At 44.9% G+C, this 20,762-nt stretch overlaps 1 protein-coding gene across 1 annotated transcript in view; it reads left to right on the top strand.

Annotated features, from left to right (window-relative positions):
- The window catches only part of Taz (tafazzin, phospholipid-lysophospholipid transacylase), a 36,620-nt gene extending 17,386 nt beyond the window's left edge, over window positions 1–19,234 (top strand). Inside the window, exons 3-5 of the mRNA XM_089704712.1 lie at window positions 13,933–14,081; window positions 15,621–16,351; window positions 16,706–19,234. Coding sequence (XP_089560838.1) covers window positions 13,933–14,081; window positions 15,621–16,351; window positions 16,706–16,982 — 1,157 coding nt within the window. The 3' untranslated portion in view covers window positions 16,983–19,234. The remainder of the gene's footprint in view (window positions 1–13,932; window positions 14,082–15,620; window positions 16,352–16,705) is intronic.
- Window positions 19,235–20,762: the final 1,528 nt, after the last annotated feature.

Below are 20,762 nucleotides of genomic sequence, written 5' to 3'. Positions count from 1 at the left end.
ATGTTTTGCGCGAAGCGACAGTAGTACCCACCTCAACGCTTCGCTTATGAGGCGTGCAATAGATTAATTCATAATATGAATTTAAAATTGTATAACATAACAAATCATCATCGTGATGCATTCATTTACTTTGACATTAACTTATGTATTAAATCTTTTACTTTGACAAAGAATACAGTGTATCTGCCATCTAGATATAAGCGAGAACTTGCTATGTTAATAGCATATAATATTAATCAGTCTGGTACATGTTCGGTATCAGACCATCGATCTACTATAATTTTATGTAGTAGTAATTATATACATCAACCTAGGTTAAGTATTGACAGACAATCTAGCCCTAAGCTAGATTTAAACTAGTATATAAGACAACAGCTAAGCAGTCTTTTTCCATTGTGCATCAAAATATTCAAGGCTTGGCTAGCAAATTGTTAGAAATAGAATTGTTTCTGAATGATAACAATATTAAAATATTTTGTGTAACAGAACATTGGCTTAAACAATGTCAGTCGTTAGTAAATATTGAAAATTACAAATTAAAAAGTATATACTTTAGGACACAGGCTATTCACGGAGGTTCTGTTATTTTTGTACATGATAGTGTAAAATGTAAAGAACGAACTGACATTGTTAGTCTTTCTGTTGAACGGACCATTGAACTGTCCTGTGTGGAGCTGGAGCGTTATGTTATTGTTTGCGTTTATAGACCCCCTTCCAGTGACTATAATATGTTTGAGACAGTCATGGAAGAAATATTAAAGCGTTTAAGTAGGAGTAAAAAAAAAGTTATAGTATGTGGTGATTTTAATATTGATATACTTTTACAAACACAAACTGCAACACGAATTGTTAATTTGTTTCAGTCATTTAATCTGTATAAACTTTTTAATGAACCCACACGAATCACACCTACTTCTGCAACCTGTATTGATAATATATACTGCGACTGCAACTGTTTAGAGAAAAATATTCTCAATACACTCACTTCGGATCACTGTGGCCAGAAAGTAGTTTTTGAATGGGATTGTTTACCTGAATTTAAAAGAATTAATGTTAGGCCTATAACTAAAAAAGGCATTAATAAATTTAGAGATAATATTAATAAAAACCTGCCCGTACTGAATGATCAATCCTGTCATAATAATCCTTGTGAAATGTTTAAAAATCTTTTTAATTTAGTGCATAATGAATTTGAAAAAATATTTAAAGTTAAATCTTTAAATATTACCAAGGATTTACCATTTAGTAAATGGGCGACACCTAGCATACATAGGTGTAGGATCGTTCTTTATGAGTTATATGGTATGAAGCAATATAATAAAGACCCATCTTTTCTTAGTTATGTTAGAAATTACTCAAAAACTTTTAAAATTGTTTGTTTTACTGCGAAGCGTTTGTATATCAGAGATAAAATACGCGACTCGGATAATAAAGTTAAAACAGTTTGGTCTATTATTAATGGTGAAATGGGTAAAAGCAAATCAAGTAATACCATAAAACTTGTTAATAATGGCATGGTTATTGACAAAAATGTTGATGTTGCGCTTGCATTTGAAGATTTCTTTAGTAGTGTCCCTGCTAGCATTACTAATAATTTAAATTCGTCTTCAGCACTTGCAGAGACCTTTTTGAGGGACCATGTTGCGGGTTGCAGCACATTATTTGAATTGCGACACGTAACTGCTAATGATATTGTTACAGCCTTTAAGACACTAAATTTAAAAAATACTTGTGATCTTTGGGGAATGTCCGTAAATTTAGTTAATAATATAATAGAAAATATTGCGAACAATTTAGCTTTTATATTTAATAAGTGTTGTGACTATGGTACATTTCCTAATTTATTAAAGCTTAGTAAAGTTATACCTCTATTTAAGAAAGGCGATCAAGAAGACTGTAACAACTATAGACCTATCTCGATTTTACCAACATTAAGTAAGGTATTCGAAAAGTTAATATTAAACCAATTGACTAGTCACTTTGCATCTAATAATTTGCTGCACACCAAACAGTTTGGTTTCACAAAGGGGCGCTCAACCACAGATGCTGGAGTTGCACTACTAACACATATATATGACGGCGCCACCGTCGAAGCTTTAAAAAATAACGAACGACGAACCGATATAAAGCAGCGCGCGCGCACGACTCTGGTCATTGGACAGTCCGTTTGCCGAGGACGCTGGTCGTGTTCACTTGTTGCTCCCGACCACGTGCTTTGCGCTCGTGCTGTCTCACTCTTGCTTACGCAATTCAGAGCGTCTGCGCCACTTTGTGTGTAAAGTTCGGTCTGCTAGTCGCCCCACGTGGAGTTCGCCTTTGCCTGTTATACCCGGTTATAACCCGCAGCACCGCCTGCCGTTTCTCGGCGAAAGCCGTTAAGTGGAGAGGGCGGTGATGTGTGTTTAACACGTTTTCAGCAGCGCAGGCAAACGCCCACGTGCTTCCCGATGGAGCACGCCGGACCCAAAGGCCCTTCTCAGGGCCACACAAATGTGACCCCCGCGCGTAGTTCGCGCCCACGCATCGTTACGCGCACTGGCCGCGATGGAGTAGCCCGGTCGAGCTCGGCTCCCGGGCGCCCCTCCCGCCCCTTTTGGACGCAGCCCCGAAGATGGGGAATACCTGAGGCCGCCGCCGCAGAGGACGTGCCTGACCCGGACCAGGAGGTATCACCACGGACCGCATATTTGTCGGATGCCGTGCTGATAGACCGGTTCGTTTCGTCGGGCCTCCTGTCGCGCAAGCTGCGCGGCTGGCTGGCCTCGTACATCGAGATGAGGCGAGGCGACCTGGCGCGCATACCGCCGGGCTGCCTGGAGGAGCCTTCGCCGGAAGACGAACAGGTTTTACTGGCAAAACTTGCCGTCCTCCCGATCCCTCCGGGCAAGCCACGGGCGAGGCGCCGTCGCCCCCTCAGCAGTGACGAGGAGGAGGACCAGGTCGAGTCGGCGCAGGCCAAGCGGCCTTGCCAGACTCCCGCCCTCCTCCCCGCTACACCCGCTACCACCACCGCCATGGCAGACACCATGGAGACAGACACGGCCGCAGCCACACCCGTTCCGCCCACCTACGCGGCGGTAAGTGCAGGCGCCGTCGTGCCACCACTCCACCCACGCGATCCGCGCCGCCCCCGTCGTATCAACGTGGAGGCGGCCGAGGAGCCGCAACCGGGCCCGTCCGGCTTGCAGCGCGCTAGTGCGCCTGCGCAGCCGACCGCCCCCACACCGAGGGCGACAGCAGCGCCACCTAGCGCTGCCGCCCCCGCATCCACCGCTGCTAGTACAGCAGCGCCACCAAGCGGCGCGCCGAAGGCGCCGCGCTACCCGCCGATCGTGGTTGAGTCGCTCCCAAATTGGGCGACTCACCTGCGAAACATTACCACCTCGCTGGGGCGACAAGTAAGTGCGCGCGCCTACGGGACCGGCGTGCGCTTCTCGCCTCAGGACGAGGCTGAATACCGGGCGGTCGACCGATACTTGCGCCGCATTCAGGAGGAGGGAGTGGAGATTTCGTGGTTCTCCTACTCCCCTGAAGCGGAGCGCAGTGTAAAGGTCGCCGTCCGTGGCCTTCCCGTTAACACCGAGCCGGAGGAGTTGATGGCCGCGCTGCGCGACCGGGGGTACGACCCTGAGTTCGCGCGGCCCATCCGCGCCCGGAAGGGGCGCCCCGGATGTATATTCTTGGTCATACTAAGAAAGACCGAGAACCTCACGCCGGGCATCTACGCAGTGAAGGAGCTGCTATATATGCCCGGCGTCACCATTGAGGCGTGGCGCTCCAAGCGGGGCCCCGCGCAGTGCCACAGGTGCCAGGGCTTCCGGCACTCGTCGCACAATTGCCACAGGCCGCTTGCCTGTGTGCGTTGCGGCGAGAGCCATGCGACCGCGGACTGCCCGCGGCCAAGGGACGCCCCTCCGATCTGTGCCAATTGCGCGGGACCACATCCCGCCAACCACGCCTCATGCCCGGTGCTGCGGCGCGAGGCCCGCAACAAGAAGGCGGGCCCGATAGCGCGCACCACAACCACCCAGCAGCAGCCGCAGCAGCCGCGCGCCGCACCGAACATGCGGCCCAGCGCGCCGGCGGCGCCACCCGCGCCCGTGGAGCCGGTGCCTCGCGGAGAGGCCCTCACCACGGGACTCATGGCGGCGGCGAACAACGCCCCCGCAACCACCTCCGCAAGGAGAAGAAACCGAAAGGGGCGCAGCGGTAAGAAACGTTCCCGCACGCAGCCCCCTCGGACCGCTACCGCCTCCGTGCTCCCCGCCGGCCCGCCCGCGCACATTCCGCAGGCGCCGGCGCAGGTGCAGGCGCAACAGCGCCAGCCCGCCCGACCACAACAAGCTGGCCCAGCACGGGCACAGCTCGAGCCAGCTCGAGCCAGCTCGACCCAGCTTCGCTCCCAACCGACGCAGCTCGACCCAGCCAGGCGAGCAACGATACGGGCGGCGACCCAGGTGCTGCAGAGCATGCTGGTCGCCCTGGAAGACGGCAGCGACCCTATACCCATCCTAATGCAGGGCCTAGTGAGTCTCGTTCAACAGTGAGTACACGCTTCATTTACTGGAACGCGAGCGGGCTCAGCAAGGAGAGAGCGACACTACTGCGCCACCTCATGCGGGAACAACGAGTAGACGTCGTCCTCCTAAACGAGACGCACCTGGGCGCGCCTGACAAACTCAGCGCGTCTGGCTACGTCTCGTACAGACAGGACGAATGCTCCCCGTATGGGCGTAAGTACCGCGGACTTGCGATCCTTATCCGCAAGTCCATCCCTCACACCCCACTCCCCGCTTTCGCATCCCAATCCTTTTCCGCGCTCGGCATCGAGGCGGAGTTTCCGGTGGGCAGGCTGCGAATGTATGCTGTATACAGGCCGCCCGGGGGGAGAGTTGACACGAACGAGGTGAAACGTCTTTTCGCCTCGAGCGTGCCGACGATCGCCGCGGGTGACTGGAACAGTAAGCATTCGCACTGGCTATCCCGCCTCGATTGTTGCAACGGCAAAGCCCTTTATAACATTATCGATTATAACGACATTGTTATAGAGGGCCCTTCCGAACCTACTCATTATCCTCGTACAGACTCCCACCAAGCGGACGTCATCGACTTTACGATTCACAATGTGATCCGCCAGTCGATGACGCAAACTGTTATTGTGGACGATCTCGGCTCAGACCACCTGCCGGTATTGGTCGAGATCACCGCAAACAGTTCCGCGCTTGCCCCATCCTACTCCCGCCGCTGTGTCAATTGGGAGTTATTTGCGAATACGCTTGAGCGCTCCACGCCCTCACGCGCGGTTTCAAGCGCCGAGGACGTGGAGATATTCGCAAATGACTTGCATGAAGCACTTAAGTCCGCTCTTTCCCAGGCCACGACACTCAAACCGTCCACGTCCATACTCCCCCCTATTCCTTCTCACATTAAAGCCCTTATCCAGAGGAAGCGAGCTCTGCGACGGCAGTGGCAGCATTCGCGCTGTCCCACCCTCAAGCGGCAACTTGCTCGTTTGCGAGAGCAAGTTAGCGATGCGCTTGAGGCGAACAGGATCGAGGGCTGGCACCGTGCGATCGACTCGGCCGCCGAGGACTGGCCCTCGCTCCACAACCTCTGTCGCAGGCTTAAATCCTCAGCCGCCCCCGCGCGCCCACTCACCGATTCCGCGGGTAATTATATATACGCCCCTCAGGGTCGCGCTGACTTGTTCGCCGAACATCTGGCACAAGTTTTTCAGCCGAACCCCCTGACGCCGTCGAGCGCCGCCCACGCAGCAGTGGTGAACGAACACCTATCAGGTTTTCTAGCATCACCGATACCGCCCGCTGAGGAAGTATTCTTCACCTCCCCGTCCGCCGTCCGCCGTGCGATTTCGCGTACAAAGTTGCGCAAAGCGCCCGGTGAGGACGGCGTGACGAACGAATCCCTTCGCCACCTCCCCCGTAAAACAGTCGCGGCTTTGTCGCGGCTGTTTAACGGTATATTGCGCGCCGGTCATTTCCCTTCAGTGTGGAAAACCGGTCGCGTAATAATGATCCCCAAACCCGGCAAGAATGCCTCCTTAGCGGGCAGTTATCGACCCATCACCTTGTTGAGCACAGTCTCCAAAGTGTTCGAGTCACTACTGCTGCCTATGCTGCGTCCGTACGTGTCGCCGCGCGCTGAGCAATTCGGCTTTCGCTCGGCACACAGTACCACCCTTCAGGTATCTAGAGTATTGCACCATGTTAGCTCCGCCTTGAACAGGAATGAGAGAGCGGTCGCAATATTCCTAGATATCGAAAAGGCTTTCGACCGCGTCTGGCACGAGGGTCTTATATATAAGATCCTTACCACTACCCAATGCCCCGCGCGGCTCGTGAGGATATTGCACTCCTTCCTCACGGACCGCTCCTTTCACGTTTCCGTGTCCCCCGCCATTTCCCGAAACCACTCTGTGCAGGCGGGTGTCCCGCAGGGCAGCTGTTTATCGCCCGCGCTATACTCCGCCTACACAGATGACTTCCCATCCCCCGCGCCAAATTCTAATCAAATCCTCGCGCTATACGCCGACGATGTAGCTTTAATCGCCGCATCGTTGAATACAACGCATGCGATGGTTAAGGCGCAACGCTGGCTTGATGAGTTGCCTGCGTATTTCGATCGTTGGCGGATATCTGTTAACGCGCGAAAGACACAGGTGATTCGGTTCGGTGGTTTGACTCCCTCCCACCAACTCACTCTGGCTGGTGAGCAGATCCCATGGTCCGATACCGTCCTTTACCTAGGTGTAACTATTGATTGCCGGCTTCGCTTTAACAGCCACGTGAAGCAGGTAATTAACAAGTGCAAAGCCGCCCACGCCATACTTCGTCCGGTGTTATACTCTGAACTCCCGCTGCGTATAAAGGTAAGCGTTTATAAAACCTACCTACGGCCGCTCCTCACGTACGCCGCGCCCGCCTGGTATGTGTATGTGTGTGAAAGCCTGCGCCGCAAAATGCGTGCGCGGCAGTCACTCGCATTACGCGCTATCGTCGGTGCGCCGAGGTATGTGAGAAACGAGCTAATACGTAGCGATCTCGGTGTAGAAACGCTGGATGAGTTTATCCTTCGTCTCTCCCAAAACATGTTCTCGCGGGCGGATGCCTCCTCTCATTCCCATCTCCGAGAGATTGCTCCGCACCGCGCCATTCCCGGGTCGCGTCGTCCGAATCCGCGCGATCTACTACCACCCCCCTCTCCTAAGGCGAACACGCCGTCCTCACCACCGGCATTGCAAACAATGCCGGCGCCCCATACCGCGCTTCCAGCGCCACCTACCGCCCACGCACTTTGTGCGCCCCTCACTATTCCCTCCTACCAAATCCACTCCCACGCGCAAATAGCGCAATCCCAAATAACGCCCCCACCCCCGCAAGCCCCGCCTGCGACGGCGCTCTTTATCGCGCCGTCTGTCGCCTCACCCTGCATAACTCCTTCACAGTCGGTACACAACGTACCCAGCCACTCCTACGCCTATCCCCACGCGCAATTGGCGCCTCCCACCACACCCATTGGTTTTATGTCGCTCCCGTCCCCGTCCGTCCCCGGCCTAAAAAGTTCTGGCCGGGCTCGAAAAAGAACAAGGTCGGTTGAGTCATTGGAAACATCCAAAAGGTTCAAACAGTCGGGCACAGTCTCCTATACTGTGCCCCAATCGACAAATAATTTTGTTCCCAAACAGGGCGATTCGTCCTCCCATTAACCCGCCCGTATTAGCGGGCGGCGCTATACACCTGCTGCAGAGGACGAATCGTCCTGAACAGCATCCCCCACGCAGCCTCCTAACGGAGGCCGCGTGTGTGAAGACCCTTGCTGCTCTGGTCATTCGTTCGCCGACCGTTGCCGAGTGCACATCTATTACGAGCTTACTATAGCTTATTTGTGATATTTATTTTATTAGTGGTCATAATTGTAATACTAAGTGATTGTATTAAGAAACGACTGTATTGTAAAACTGACATGATTTAAAAGAGCAACTATGGAGTTTCTTGCCGGTTCTTCTCTGTAGATACTGCTTTCCGAATCGGTGGTAAATAAAGAAATGTTTGAGTTAGAGGTGTTTCTTTGCTCGATTACCCAACGCAACGCCCACATTCTACACCTTTCGCCGATATCAGAATTGGGATCAAATCGAGCAAATGAGAAAGCATGTGGCGATAACCTGGATATAATTAATACGTGCGCTGATTAAAAGACAAAATGCCGCAACCACGTGGCACTTCGATCCAGTTTCAACGGGAAGAGGCATCCTACAGATCTACGAGCATACGTGTCACTGAGCAGCCGGTGACAAAGGGAGAGCTCGTTATGTGCGGGCAGGGTGGCAACTTCGCCTCGCGCTGCGCGGATGCCACTGCCGCTCGCACCACCGCGTCGGACCCCGTATGATCGAGAGCAGCGCTTCATCATGACTTCACAAGTCTGGCATCGCAGCGTTATCGCAGTAGCAGTGGCGCGGGCGGTGCGCCTACAAGCCGTGTGGTTCATGGCAGAGGAGGGTTATTGTGTAACGAAACGACGCGTTGGCAGCTGCCACTCGGCACATGTATGAGGCTAAGTGCTGGTGAATCTGGTCAGTCGTACTATTTTTATTACTATGTTTCTGATGTTCTCTTGTAAGAAATCGGTCAGTAGATAACATTTCACTTTGAGTGTGCAATTAGATAAAGAAAGTAAGGTTTTTAAAATGTAGTAACTTATTTAAAAGAAAAAGAAATTTATTGCCAAAAACAAAATTTATCTTAAAATTAATTGAGGAAAATCGTCACAGCCTCAGCTAAATGCTGCATAAAAACAGCGCTGATTTACAGGCCGTACAGATTTTGTTAAAAGTTGTAACCTACAAGACCAGTGTATAGTTAAATCTTTTTGCATTTAACTCGACTTATTCACGCAGTGATGTTATTATTAGGTCGTGCGATATTGCTTTACGGTTTTGTAGTTAGTTAAATCTTATTCCATTACATTTAGCCCATCTTAGTTACGCAGTGATAAATTATTATCAGTACCTAGGTCGTGTGACTTGTATTTCACTTATTCAGGGACACGTTTACATGAGTAGGTAATTCACGTTATTTAAAAAAAAAACACTTCGCGGCGTAAGCACTGACTTCAAGATGAATTAAGTAACGACTTGCTTTAATGTTGGTTAGTTTGTGAGCTAACACTAAAGAAAGAAAGCGCAATAATTTGTACACCGCATCCAGATACTTCAATCGAACGTAAACAATAAACATTCACTTGTCCGTGTATCGGAACAAAAAACAGTATGCGAATTACTTTTAAATTAGTTTCTTAGCTACCCGCGTTAGTTTCTTGACTACCCGCATTCATTTCTTGAACTACCTGCGTTAGTTTTTATTTAGACTATACCCTTGACAAATAGCAATTAATTGCTACACAAAGACAGCCTTATTGCCATTCGATTAAAAAACGAAAAGCAATGCGTTAACTAGTGCTTAGAGGTTTAATAAACTTTTCGTAGGTTTTATTTAGGGTGATATTATTGAGGTCATTTCTTTATAAAAAAAAAATATTAAGTCGTGAACAATTCACAGTATACAGTTTTTACAATATGCAGTTTTATGAAATGTGGCAGATTTAGTTTGAACGGTAAATCGAGGCATTTAGTTTTGAATTTTTACTTAGATAATTTATTAAGTCCCTATTTAGGCAGTTCATAATACAATGTCACAGATAATTAGCGTGTGTTCAAATAAACATCTGGCGTAAGATTTTATGATTGGAGTACGGGTCTAGATTTGGTTTTAGTATGTAATTTGATTGCTTTAAAATAAAAAAAAGAGAAAAAAAAACTCTTAACTATCCCATCAACGTAAGGGTCCGTTAAATATTACGATAGTTTAAAAAAAAGATAATAACCGAAAATAATCTCAAGGTTAATAGCGCATTTACAGTTTACATACTGTCGTCAGAATATAATGTCTGTTTAATTGAATAGCGAAAAGAAAAAAATCCATCCAGGTTTTCTGAAGGTTATTTTGTAGCTTCAAAATATAAGAACGCAAATCCTAAACGTGGAGTATTCGATAGTATAATCGATTTACATTGTGTGCATTTAATGTAATTCCTTGATAATAGTTTTTGTGACTAGCTGCAGTTTGACATCAACTGAATACATCAATTAGGTAGTTGTACAGTAGTTGTTGAGCAGTACATTCTTATTTACGTTGAAACTAAAATTTAGCTCAGCCCTTTTACTGTTCGATATGAGATTCACAGATGAGTTTAAGCCTACACTTATCAATTGTTTTAAGTTGAGTTTTCAAAAGTTAACATACCGTTAAGGAATTTTAACCACATTTGAGAACAAGCTTTTGCCACTTTTTGAGTTAGTCGAAATTTTGTGTTTTTTTGCGGTTAAGTTACGAATTATTCGTTTTAAACTTTTTAGATATTGTAATTTTTGCGCTATAGTCAATGATCATAATTAACGACAGGTAATGTCAGATTGATTTTAATTAGCTAAATTACAGAGAGCGTTTTACGACACAGCGTTTAGAAGCGAGGCAGTTAACAGTACGGCGCAGCGGTTGCGTAGCATATGGAGCAACGTAGCATCATCAGCGGCCAATGGTACGGCTCGATGACGCGATGCCAGGATGACGCAGCACAAACGTTGAGGATACGGTCGCGTACCGTTTTACTGATTTGCTGCGGCAACACTCTGTTTTCAGTTTTCATAGTTGACCAGTAGCATACTGACATCTGTTTACTCGTACGCTGTACGAAGTAAATGTGTGTTGTGTCCACACAACACACATTTACGTAATATTCCAATATTACTACGGTAATGTCGTTTATTAGAAGAAAGTGATATGCTATCTGGCATGAGGTCCAGGATAGTATATGTGTGTTCTGACCGGTCAGTAGGATCGGGGCAGTGTGGAAACCCTGTAAGGTTAGTGTAGGCTGAGGCAGGATGGATGTTATTTAGACAAAAAAAAATGAAAATGAATTATCGTAGTAATGTAGTGTGAGATATTATGGCGTACGAGGACGCAAGTATGACTGTATCGGAGATAACTTGTGTAAAGTAAAAGTTTGTAACGTGGATTATTGTAACGGTAATGATTTCATTGCAGGAATTGTGCGTGCTATCTGGTTTGCAGTCCACGGTAGTTGAGCCTTCATTTGTGGTGAGCGAGCGTCGTGTCTATGTTATGTGGATGTTGTTGGTTTTCTGTAAGGTCAGTATGGCCGAGCGGTATAGTTGTCTAATCCCGGGATGAAATACCGTAGTGCTGTAAAACAAGAAGGGACGTACGAGGACGTACGATTGTCAGTATGGCCGAGGAGTGGAGAGAGTGGAGAGAGTCGTGATTTAATATTGTTGTGTAAAAAAAAGAAAAGAAGGAAAAAAAATAATCCTTAAAAAAAAAATTATGCAAAAAAAATTTATGCAAAAAAAATTATGATGCAAAAAGAATGATGCAAAAATAATGATGCAAAAAAAATTATGCAAAAAAAAATGATGCAAAAAGAATGATGCAAAAAAAAAGGAGAGCAAAAAGAATGGCGCAAAAAAAAAGAGAGAGCGAGTTATTGAAGGGAGTCCGGTCCAATAACTCGGCTATAGGGATTGCAGATCCGGTCTAGCACGCTATAGGGAAATCTGGTCTAGCGCAGTAAGCTAAAGAGATTTCCGGACTGGCACGCTAGAGGGAAATCTGGAGAGATTTCCGGACTGGCACGCTAGAGGGAAATCTGGAGAGATTTCCGGACTAGCACGGTTGCTGAAGGGCTTGCCGGACCAGCACATTGTTTTAATTGTCTTGTTCCCAGGTGCTCAGAAGTCGCTCGAGGACGAGCGTATGTCAGAATGGCCGTGACGGCGCCACCGTCGAAGCTTTAAAAAATAACGAACGACGAACCGATATAAAGCAGCGCGCGCGCACGACTCTGGTCATTCGTTCGCCGACCGTTGCCGAGTGCACATCTATTACGAGCTTACTATAGCTTATTTGTGATATTTATTTTATTAGTGGTCATAATTGTAATACTAAGTGATTGTATTAAGAAACGACTGTATTGTAAAACTGACATGATTTAAAAGAGCAACTATGGAGTTTCTTGCCGGTTCTTCTCTGTAGATACTGCTTTCCGAATCGGTGGTAAATAAAGAAATGTTTGAGTTAGAGGTGTTTCTTTGCTCGATTACCCAACGCAACGCCCACATTCTACACCTTTCGCCGATATATATAAGGCATGGGAAAACTCAAAAAATGCTTTGGGGATATTTTGTGACCTCTCCAAGGCATTTGACTGCGTTGAACATTGTACTTTATTGCGTAAACTTAGTCACTATGGGATTAAAGGACAAGCTCAGAACCTCATAGCCTCATACCTGCATGATAGGATACAAACTGTAGTTGTTAATGGAGAACGTTCTGGCGGTGCGTCAATTAACATTGGTGTTCCACAGGGATCTATTTTAGGACCCTTCTTGTTCTTGGTATATATCAATGACCTACCTTATTAATTATTATTTACAGGATAGGTGTGAAATAGTTCTGTTTGCAGATGATACCTCATTAATTTTTAATGTGGATAGGCATGACCCAAATGTTGACGAAGTGAACAGTGCTCTTTTACACATATCCGACTGGTTTACTGCTAATAATTTATTATTAAATGCCAAAAAACCAACTTGTGTTGAATTTTTACTACCAAACGTTAAAAAGTTAAGCAGAAATATTACCTTGAACGGGGAGGTATTACACCCTACAGAATCGACTGTATTTCTTGGGTTAACATTGGACGAGAAACTACAGTGGGGAGCCCATGTCAACACCGTTGCAGGTAAGCTCAGTTCAGCAGCATATGCAGTCCGAAAGGTAAGGCATCTCACCGATGAAGATACAGCTAGATTGGTTTATTTCAGCTACTTTCATAGTATTATGTCCTATGGAATTCTACTATGGGGCAGGGCAGCAGATATAGAAACTATATTTATCTTACAGAAAAGAGCCATTCGCTCTATATATAATTTACGTGCTCGGGACTCACTAAGAGATCTCTTTAAGAATACTGGTATCCTTACTGTACCATCACAGTATATATTTAATAATATTTTGCATGTACACAAAAACGCCGACTTACACACAAGAGTAGGAGATAGACACTGTTATGGCACAAGGAACAGAAATAGAATTGAAATGCCATTTTTCCGATTAGCTAAAGTTAAAAATTCATTTATGGGTCAAGGTATACGCTTTTACAATAGAATTCCTCATAATATTAAAGAGTTTAGTAGTTCTAAATTTAAATCTTATATAAAAAATGTACTAATTCAGAGAGCGTACTACAGTATTCAGGAATATATGGACGATAAAAACCCATGGAGGGTTGTCGCGAAAAAACCACAGGACAGTTCTTTGGCATGTTATTATAATATACATATTATGATGTTACATACGTATTTTGTAAAATTGTAAAACTGACATGATTTAAAAGAGCAACTATGGAGTTTCTTGCCGGTTCTTCTCCGTAGATACTGCTTTCCGAATCGGTGGTAAATTTTAAAATATGTAATGACGTTTCAAAAGTGCTTCTATAAGAAGTCTAATTGAATGAATAAATGTTTGAGTTTGAGTTTGAACAACCGCCTATTTGGCCTATCGATGCGCGGATAAAACGCTTCGCGCAGCTGCTCGCTCTGTGTGGACCCGCCTATTCTGATACTTTATCGAAAAATAACAAAATACATTACATATTGTCATGTAATTATTTAGGAACTAACCCCACAGTTAGTTAAGCGCTATAAGAATACTAAGCCTACATATTATGCTAGCATATCTTTTGATGGACTGTCATAGCATATTCGCCCGTATCACATAACTAATAACACACAAGGACCATAATAACACACATACAATACAATTGCAGGTGTGCTAGACACGCGCACGCTGCTAAGCAAACGGCGCATGCGCTGGTCGCTGGCGGCGCATGACATCTGCTTCACGAACGCGCTGCACGCGGCGTTCTTCGCGCTCGGCAAGTGCGTGCCCGTGGTGCGCGGCGCGGGAGTGCATCAGGTAGGCTTGTTATTGTTTATTTTTTTTTGTCCACTAAACTGGTTAAAATTGCTTGATTTATGCGCTAACATTTAGTAATATATAACCTTCTAGATGTAGCAGAGCATGCTACAAATTTAATTTGGATACCGATAAGGGATAACAAACAGTAAGACAGTTGAATTGTATAACTTAATTTATCTAGATCCAGATGCAACCGACAACATTATACACAGATTTTTATGTGTTGTATAATGTATTGTGTGCAGTATCGTATATTTTAAAGTCTAATGAAAGAAAATGGTACGGATTTCTATAGATTATATTAGATTCATATTTTTTAAAATAATACATAATTATGACTATAAGGTCACGTCTATTATACAAATACATGATGGTGGTATGATAAAGATAATTCTTTCATCAGAACAGGAAGTGATTGTATCTGGGTAAACACTTAAATAAAATTGAAATATGGTCATAAATAAAGATCGTATAAAAAAAGTTATTTTTAAACATTTAACATCTGATAACATGTAAAACATCGTGTCAACGACATATCGATTTATATTTGCAAAAAATCCGAAAAAACTTGTATTTCCCTTTATTTCCCACACTACCATGTTGTCACTGCAATAAACATATATATACAGTTAATGATCATTGATCGATGTTCCCACAACAATCGGATGCAGACATTAAGTCGTCTGCGGATGCCTCACCGGTTTTATTGTTGCATTGTGCACTCGCCTCGTTATCCACTGCACTTCATCAGTATATGGAGATTTCTCGCCCTAATTAAATATATTTTGACCTTTTTATTGGTGTATAATTTGATTTGATGTTATGTGAGTTATGTACTGTGATGAATACCAGACAAAATTCAGCTATCACAGTGAAAATTTAACTAAAAAAAATACTAGAAAATATACTTTCCTTTGCTTTACCTAGAGATGAAATTATGTAAATTTGTACTGGTTGTTGTTGACGCATAATTATTAAAAAAATAAATCAGGTTGGAGTATAATGACCGTTGTGAGCTAGTTATATTGTCTAACAAATAGACTACAATTTAAATGCAACATTTATGTATGCTTATCGATGCATTTGCATAGATATCTCTCTGCACCCATACATAGAATATGCAACGTTATATCCCTGAAAGTATGCAAATTTCAAAATCGTAATACAAGTTTTATTCAGATTATATAATTTTGAGAAGAATATTAGCATTTTGACAGCCGAAGATTTCGCGAGGATCAGTTAAGCGCCTTATACTGTTATACACGGTCCATTTGGCTGTACGTCCCGCTAAGGTCATACACGATGCACGACGCAAAACGACAGTGAATAGTTTTGACCTACGTCAATAATTATTATTATTATGTTGCTGGATTTGCACGACCAATTTTTCGTCCAGCGAGCACCCCCGCCACCGCGAATGTCGTGCAGATGGACAGTGGATAACGCGGACGTACGACCTTAGCGGGACGTACAGCCAAATGGACCGTGTATAAAGCGCCTTAGCGTTAGTGTAACGTATCGCGGTATCGCTCACAGCCGGCGATGGACTTCTGCGTGGAGCGGCTGTGCTGCGGCGAGTGGGTGCACATCTTTCCCGAGGGCCGCGTGAACGTGGACAAGGAGCACATCCGCTTCAAGTGGGGCGTGGGGCGGCTCGTGGCCGACAGCGCGGCGCGCGGCCGGCCGCCGCTCGTGCTGCCCGTGTGGCACGAGGGCATGGACCGCGTGCTGCCCAACGCCGAGCCCTACCGCCTGCGCGCGCGCCGCCGCCTCTACCTGGCCGTGGGCGAGCCCATCGCGCTGCGCCCGCTGCTGGACCGGTCAGTATACTGCCGCCGCTCGTGCTGCCCGTGTGGCACGAGGGCATGGACCGCGTGCTGCCCAACGCCGAGCCCTACCGCCTGCGCGCGCGCCGCCGCCTCTACCTGGCCGTGGGCGAGCCCATCGCGCTGCGCCCGCTGCTGGACCGGTCAGTATACTGCCGCCGCTCGTGCTGCCCGTGTGGCACGAGGGCATGGACCGCGTGCTGCCCAACGCCGAGCCCTACCGCCTGCGCGCGCGCCGCCGCCTCTACCTGGCCGTGGGCGAGCCCATCGCGCTGCGCCCGCTGCTGGACCGGTCAGTATACTGCCGCCGCTCGTGCTGCCCGTGTGGCACGAGGGCATGGACCGCGTGCTGCCCAACGCCGAGCCCTACCGCCTGCGCGCGCGCCGCCGCCTCTACCTGGCCGTGGGCGAGCCCATCGCGCTGCGCCCGCTGCTCGACCGGTGCGTTGCACACGACATTACTTCGTTTCATGCTATTTTATTATTAAATATTGATAGTTTATTTCGTTTTAATATATTTCTTTTTTTCATTTAGTAACTCAATTAATTTGGGCAGAATTGTAGTTGCGACGACGTGAGCATCGTATCTAGCCTAGTCGTATTAAAGTCTGCGGATATTTATATTATATAAAGTACATATAATATCAATGTCCGCAATCATCCATTGACGCAGCTAATCATCAGTCAGGATTAGAAATCTACATAACACAACAAACCTACACAACGTGATAAATTAATGTATGAATTCAAATAAAGATTCTATTTATTTCCTTATTTATTTTACCATATTTCCAGCCTGAAGGATAGCAACGCGTCCGAAGAGGAGACGCGTCGTGTGATCACCGAGCGGATCCAGGAGGAGCTGCTGCGGCTGCGGGACCGCGCGCACGCGCTCATCCAGCGCGCGGTCGGGCGGCGCGCCGACGGGCTGCTCGACCGCCGCACCGACACGCTCACTCCTGCCCAGTCTGCACCGCACACAGCACAGCACGCACAGCACGCACCGCAGGCCAACGGCAAGGAGCGCCCCCAGCCCCCGCGCAGGGACACCGACAGCGAGAAGGAGCCCTAAAGGCCGATACCAATAAACGAACATCGGAGCCGCGGTTCCGACGATACAACTGTAGGCTAGATGATAACCAGCGTCAGAACCGACGCGGTTCTGAAGATACAAATACTGTAAGCTAAGGATACAACATCCTTAAAACTAAGGGGATGGCCAGATGAACTCGTGTGATGTGAAATATTTATAATTTTATATGTAACTTTTACCAATGTAATATCCCCTGCCGACGGATTTGACGCGTCCCTGCGGCGCAGGGCGGTCGCAAGTTCCTCTACTCGAAGAGATATATTTATGTATCGTGACGGTTTCCAAAGTAATGTTTGGTTTTATCGGAACTAGCATATCAAGTGTAAGCGTTAGTGGATACGTTTTATATGAATTTACATTGATCTGGTCTGTGTCGACTTCTGAGACGCACAACTCACGACTCTGATTGCCTTCGACTAGGTTATACGCGCTTTTGAGTAGCCTCGATGAGATTTATTAGTTAAATCAAATACTCCATTTCATTTGTCTGCTATTGTTAGCATGCCAAAGTATTTTTTATCATGAAATTCCACTAAGTTGCTGACCCCTTGCGAACCGCTCGTAGCATTTAGCAAAATTGACCTACCTCATAGAATATGGAGCTTGCTAGACAGTGCAACGGTAACTGCAAAGCCAAACCGTATCTTTTTTTATAGAAGTAACAAAATTGTAAAAAAATACGAATCCAGTATGAGCCAAATATATTGCCCTGTTTCAATTTATAAAAAAAAAGTACTTATTAAAACATTCTAAGAAAAATATCAATCTTAAATATTGAATTCTTAAAGAAGGCGATCACAAATTCCACGTGAGCTCACGTTTGGATTGTGCATTTAGACCTTGACGTTAGTTGTATGGCGGCGATGAGGCGAAATGTTTTAATTCTATATTTATAATATTTCCCCCAACACCGCTCCTAGGTGTACTGTAGATATAAGTTATGTGTGTCTAAGTATTAACTCGGTGTTTTGTACGTGTGTGCGTGCGTGTGTGTGCGTGTGTGCCCGGTGCCACGTCACTAGAAGTTTTATAATCGAAAATTAACTAAATTTCGATATTTTTTAAATGTTGTAGATCACACATTGTTGTTTAGGAAATATTTTCATAAAATCTTCGTTCTTAAACTATTTAACTGTTGGTGAATTCGATGTGTCGATTATAAATATATTGTTAGACGTGTTGTGTCAAATGCGAGCTTTCCGTAGTGCCCACTGTCCCGTTGACCTTTTTAGTATTTTTACACTTTACCTCGTGGTTATTATTTACACCCAGTAATAGATTTAACTTCCATATTCTCATAGACATATGTATATTAGACCGGAATTATTAATGTCACGTGGAATTGTACTTAAAAAAAAACTTATACTATGCTGTTTGTTGTGACGAGTTTTGCATTACAAACTAAATTAATTAAATTATTTTTAAACACCAACCAAATTTGCACTTGAAGTTAAATGAAATTTTATAATACCAATGTAATCGAAGAGGAATTAATGTGTATTTAAAACAAAAAAAATTAAAGTAGAATTCATTAAGAGTCTCTAATACCACTTATATGAAACATTACAGAGAAATATATGTATTATGATCACCTATTTAGGGCCGATTTTTGAATACTCATAACTTTATCTAGTAAATAATTATTATTCTGTCTCTTTCCTTTGTTTTAAACGCTTGAGATGTCTTTATATTTTTCATATAACTTTTACTTGGAACTTAAAAATCGGCGCCTAATCTCGCATAATATTAAATTGGTTGTGTATCAAATTTTCTGAAATTAACTCAAACTCATATTGCGTAGTGTAAATGTTGTGTATAGTGAAATATATCTTGCTTGTATTTTCGGTGTACAATTCGTTCTAAGCTAATTCCTCATAATAATTGAGGTAAGTGTGAGTCGTGTCGTGGTGTATACGTAGCTGTTACCAGAGGGTCGAGTGTCCTGCAATCAGTCAACATTACTTTTGTATAAAATTGTCTTCCGCACATTTTTGTAATTATTATTTATTTTTAATATTAAGTTTTAAGTACGCTTCGTTTCTATTTTTCTAAATTAAGATATTTTTAGAAACCGGCTCATGCGATGACTGTGTGAATGTATCGTAACAACACAGGACCAATATTAATATTTCTAATTTTTTTCGACGATTTGATATCAATTGTAATAAGCAGTTTTCAGTGCACAAATCAGTATAATTTGTCGCTTTCTTATATTGATTTAGTGAATGCTCCCCAGAATGTCATAGTAGTTAAGTGAAGTGGGCTGAAGTTGGGTTTTATATGTTCCTGTGTGCTCGTGCGTGGGAGGGGGGGACGGGAGTGAGGGGGGAGGGGGTCGTCGATTTTGTCCAAATTATGCGCTTTTTGATGAATTATGTAAATGTTTTCGTAAATGTAATAAATCGATGGACCTTATAAACACTGGTTTTATTTCCATACCTTATGGCGCAGTTTCATTAGTCGTTAACTCGTTCGGTATACAGCATACGGGGAGTCCCCGCAGGCGAGATAACAACCAATGAAAACAAGTTCCCCGCATGCTTAATACCGACCGTGATATCGACCAATGAAATTCATCGGTCAATATACAGCTTGGAAAATGGAGGTTCTCCCTACACCCCGCATGCGGGCCCTATCGACTAATGAAAACGGTTCCCCGAATGCTGGCCCTGTGGCACGCGTTCCAGAAATCTCTCGCACCCCGTATGCGGGCCCTATCGACTAATGAAACGGCGCCATTACACACAATTAACTTTTAAAATTACAAAAACAATAAATAACTTTGTGTCCGAATTTTGATTCGTAAGCTATATATGATCTAAGTGATGTAGTTACACAATTTAATAAAACTATCGCCATAGAGAATAGAGATTCCCCTTTTTTTATTTTATTTTAACCTGTAAAAATTTTTTCTTAATATCAAAGTTATATATAAGACAAGATAATACAATAGACTTACTTGAGTAGCAAGTGAATAACCTACATTCTTATATAGTGTACATTTTATGGTTAATACCTACCTACACAATAATACCGACTCACGTCGGAGAACATGATACAGGCATTATTTTGAAATTAGAAACTAAAATAAAAAAACAATGCCATAATTAATACATTATTAAAAATACCTCATATATTTACTAGCTGTGCCCTGTGGTTTTACCCGCAGTGCTCCACTACTGTTGTTCTAAGCGTGATGATATTATAATATGTATAGCCTTATACTTTTCCTCGATAAATGGGCTATCTAACACAGTAAGAATTTTTCAAATTGGACCAGTAGTTCCTGAGATTAGCGCGTTCAAACAAAACAAACTCTTCAGCATTATAGGTAATATTAATCACAGATATTAATAGATTATAGCTGTCCTGGCAAACGTTGTTCTGCCTTACAATGTTGAAACTACATAAACTATAAGTGCCCGCTGTTAATCCCAAACTATTAAAAAAAAAAGACGTGTGGCACTCGGGGACTGCCGCGGTAAAGCTATTGCCACAACCACAGCCACACCTCCGCGCGCGTCGGAGTGAGGAGCGTGAGGTTTTTCGTTACGCAATTTCTGGATTCGGTCCCCGCGCTCAAGGCCCGCGATAGAAGCTATGCAATAGCTTAAAACAGTGTACGAGAAGTATACGAAAAATCTTGTTTCGAAGAAATTATTTTTGTTTATATTGCTGACTTGCGTAACAAAACGGCAACATTGCATGAATGACTCCTAAATTACTAATATGCCTATGGTACATGCAAAGAGTAAACTA

Source organism: Colias philodice, chromosome 16, assembly GCF_061535455.1.
Source record: "Colias philodice isolate Cphi_HAF_F1 chromosome 16, ilColPhil1 Martin Lab GWU primary, whole genome shotgun sequence".
Classification (NCBI taxonomy): Eukaryota; Metazoa; Arthropoda; class Insecta; order Lepidoptera; family Pieridae; genus Colias; species Colias philodice.
Note: the sequence above shows the minus strand (reverse complement) of the source record. Positions and strands in the feature narration are given on the sequence as shown.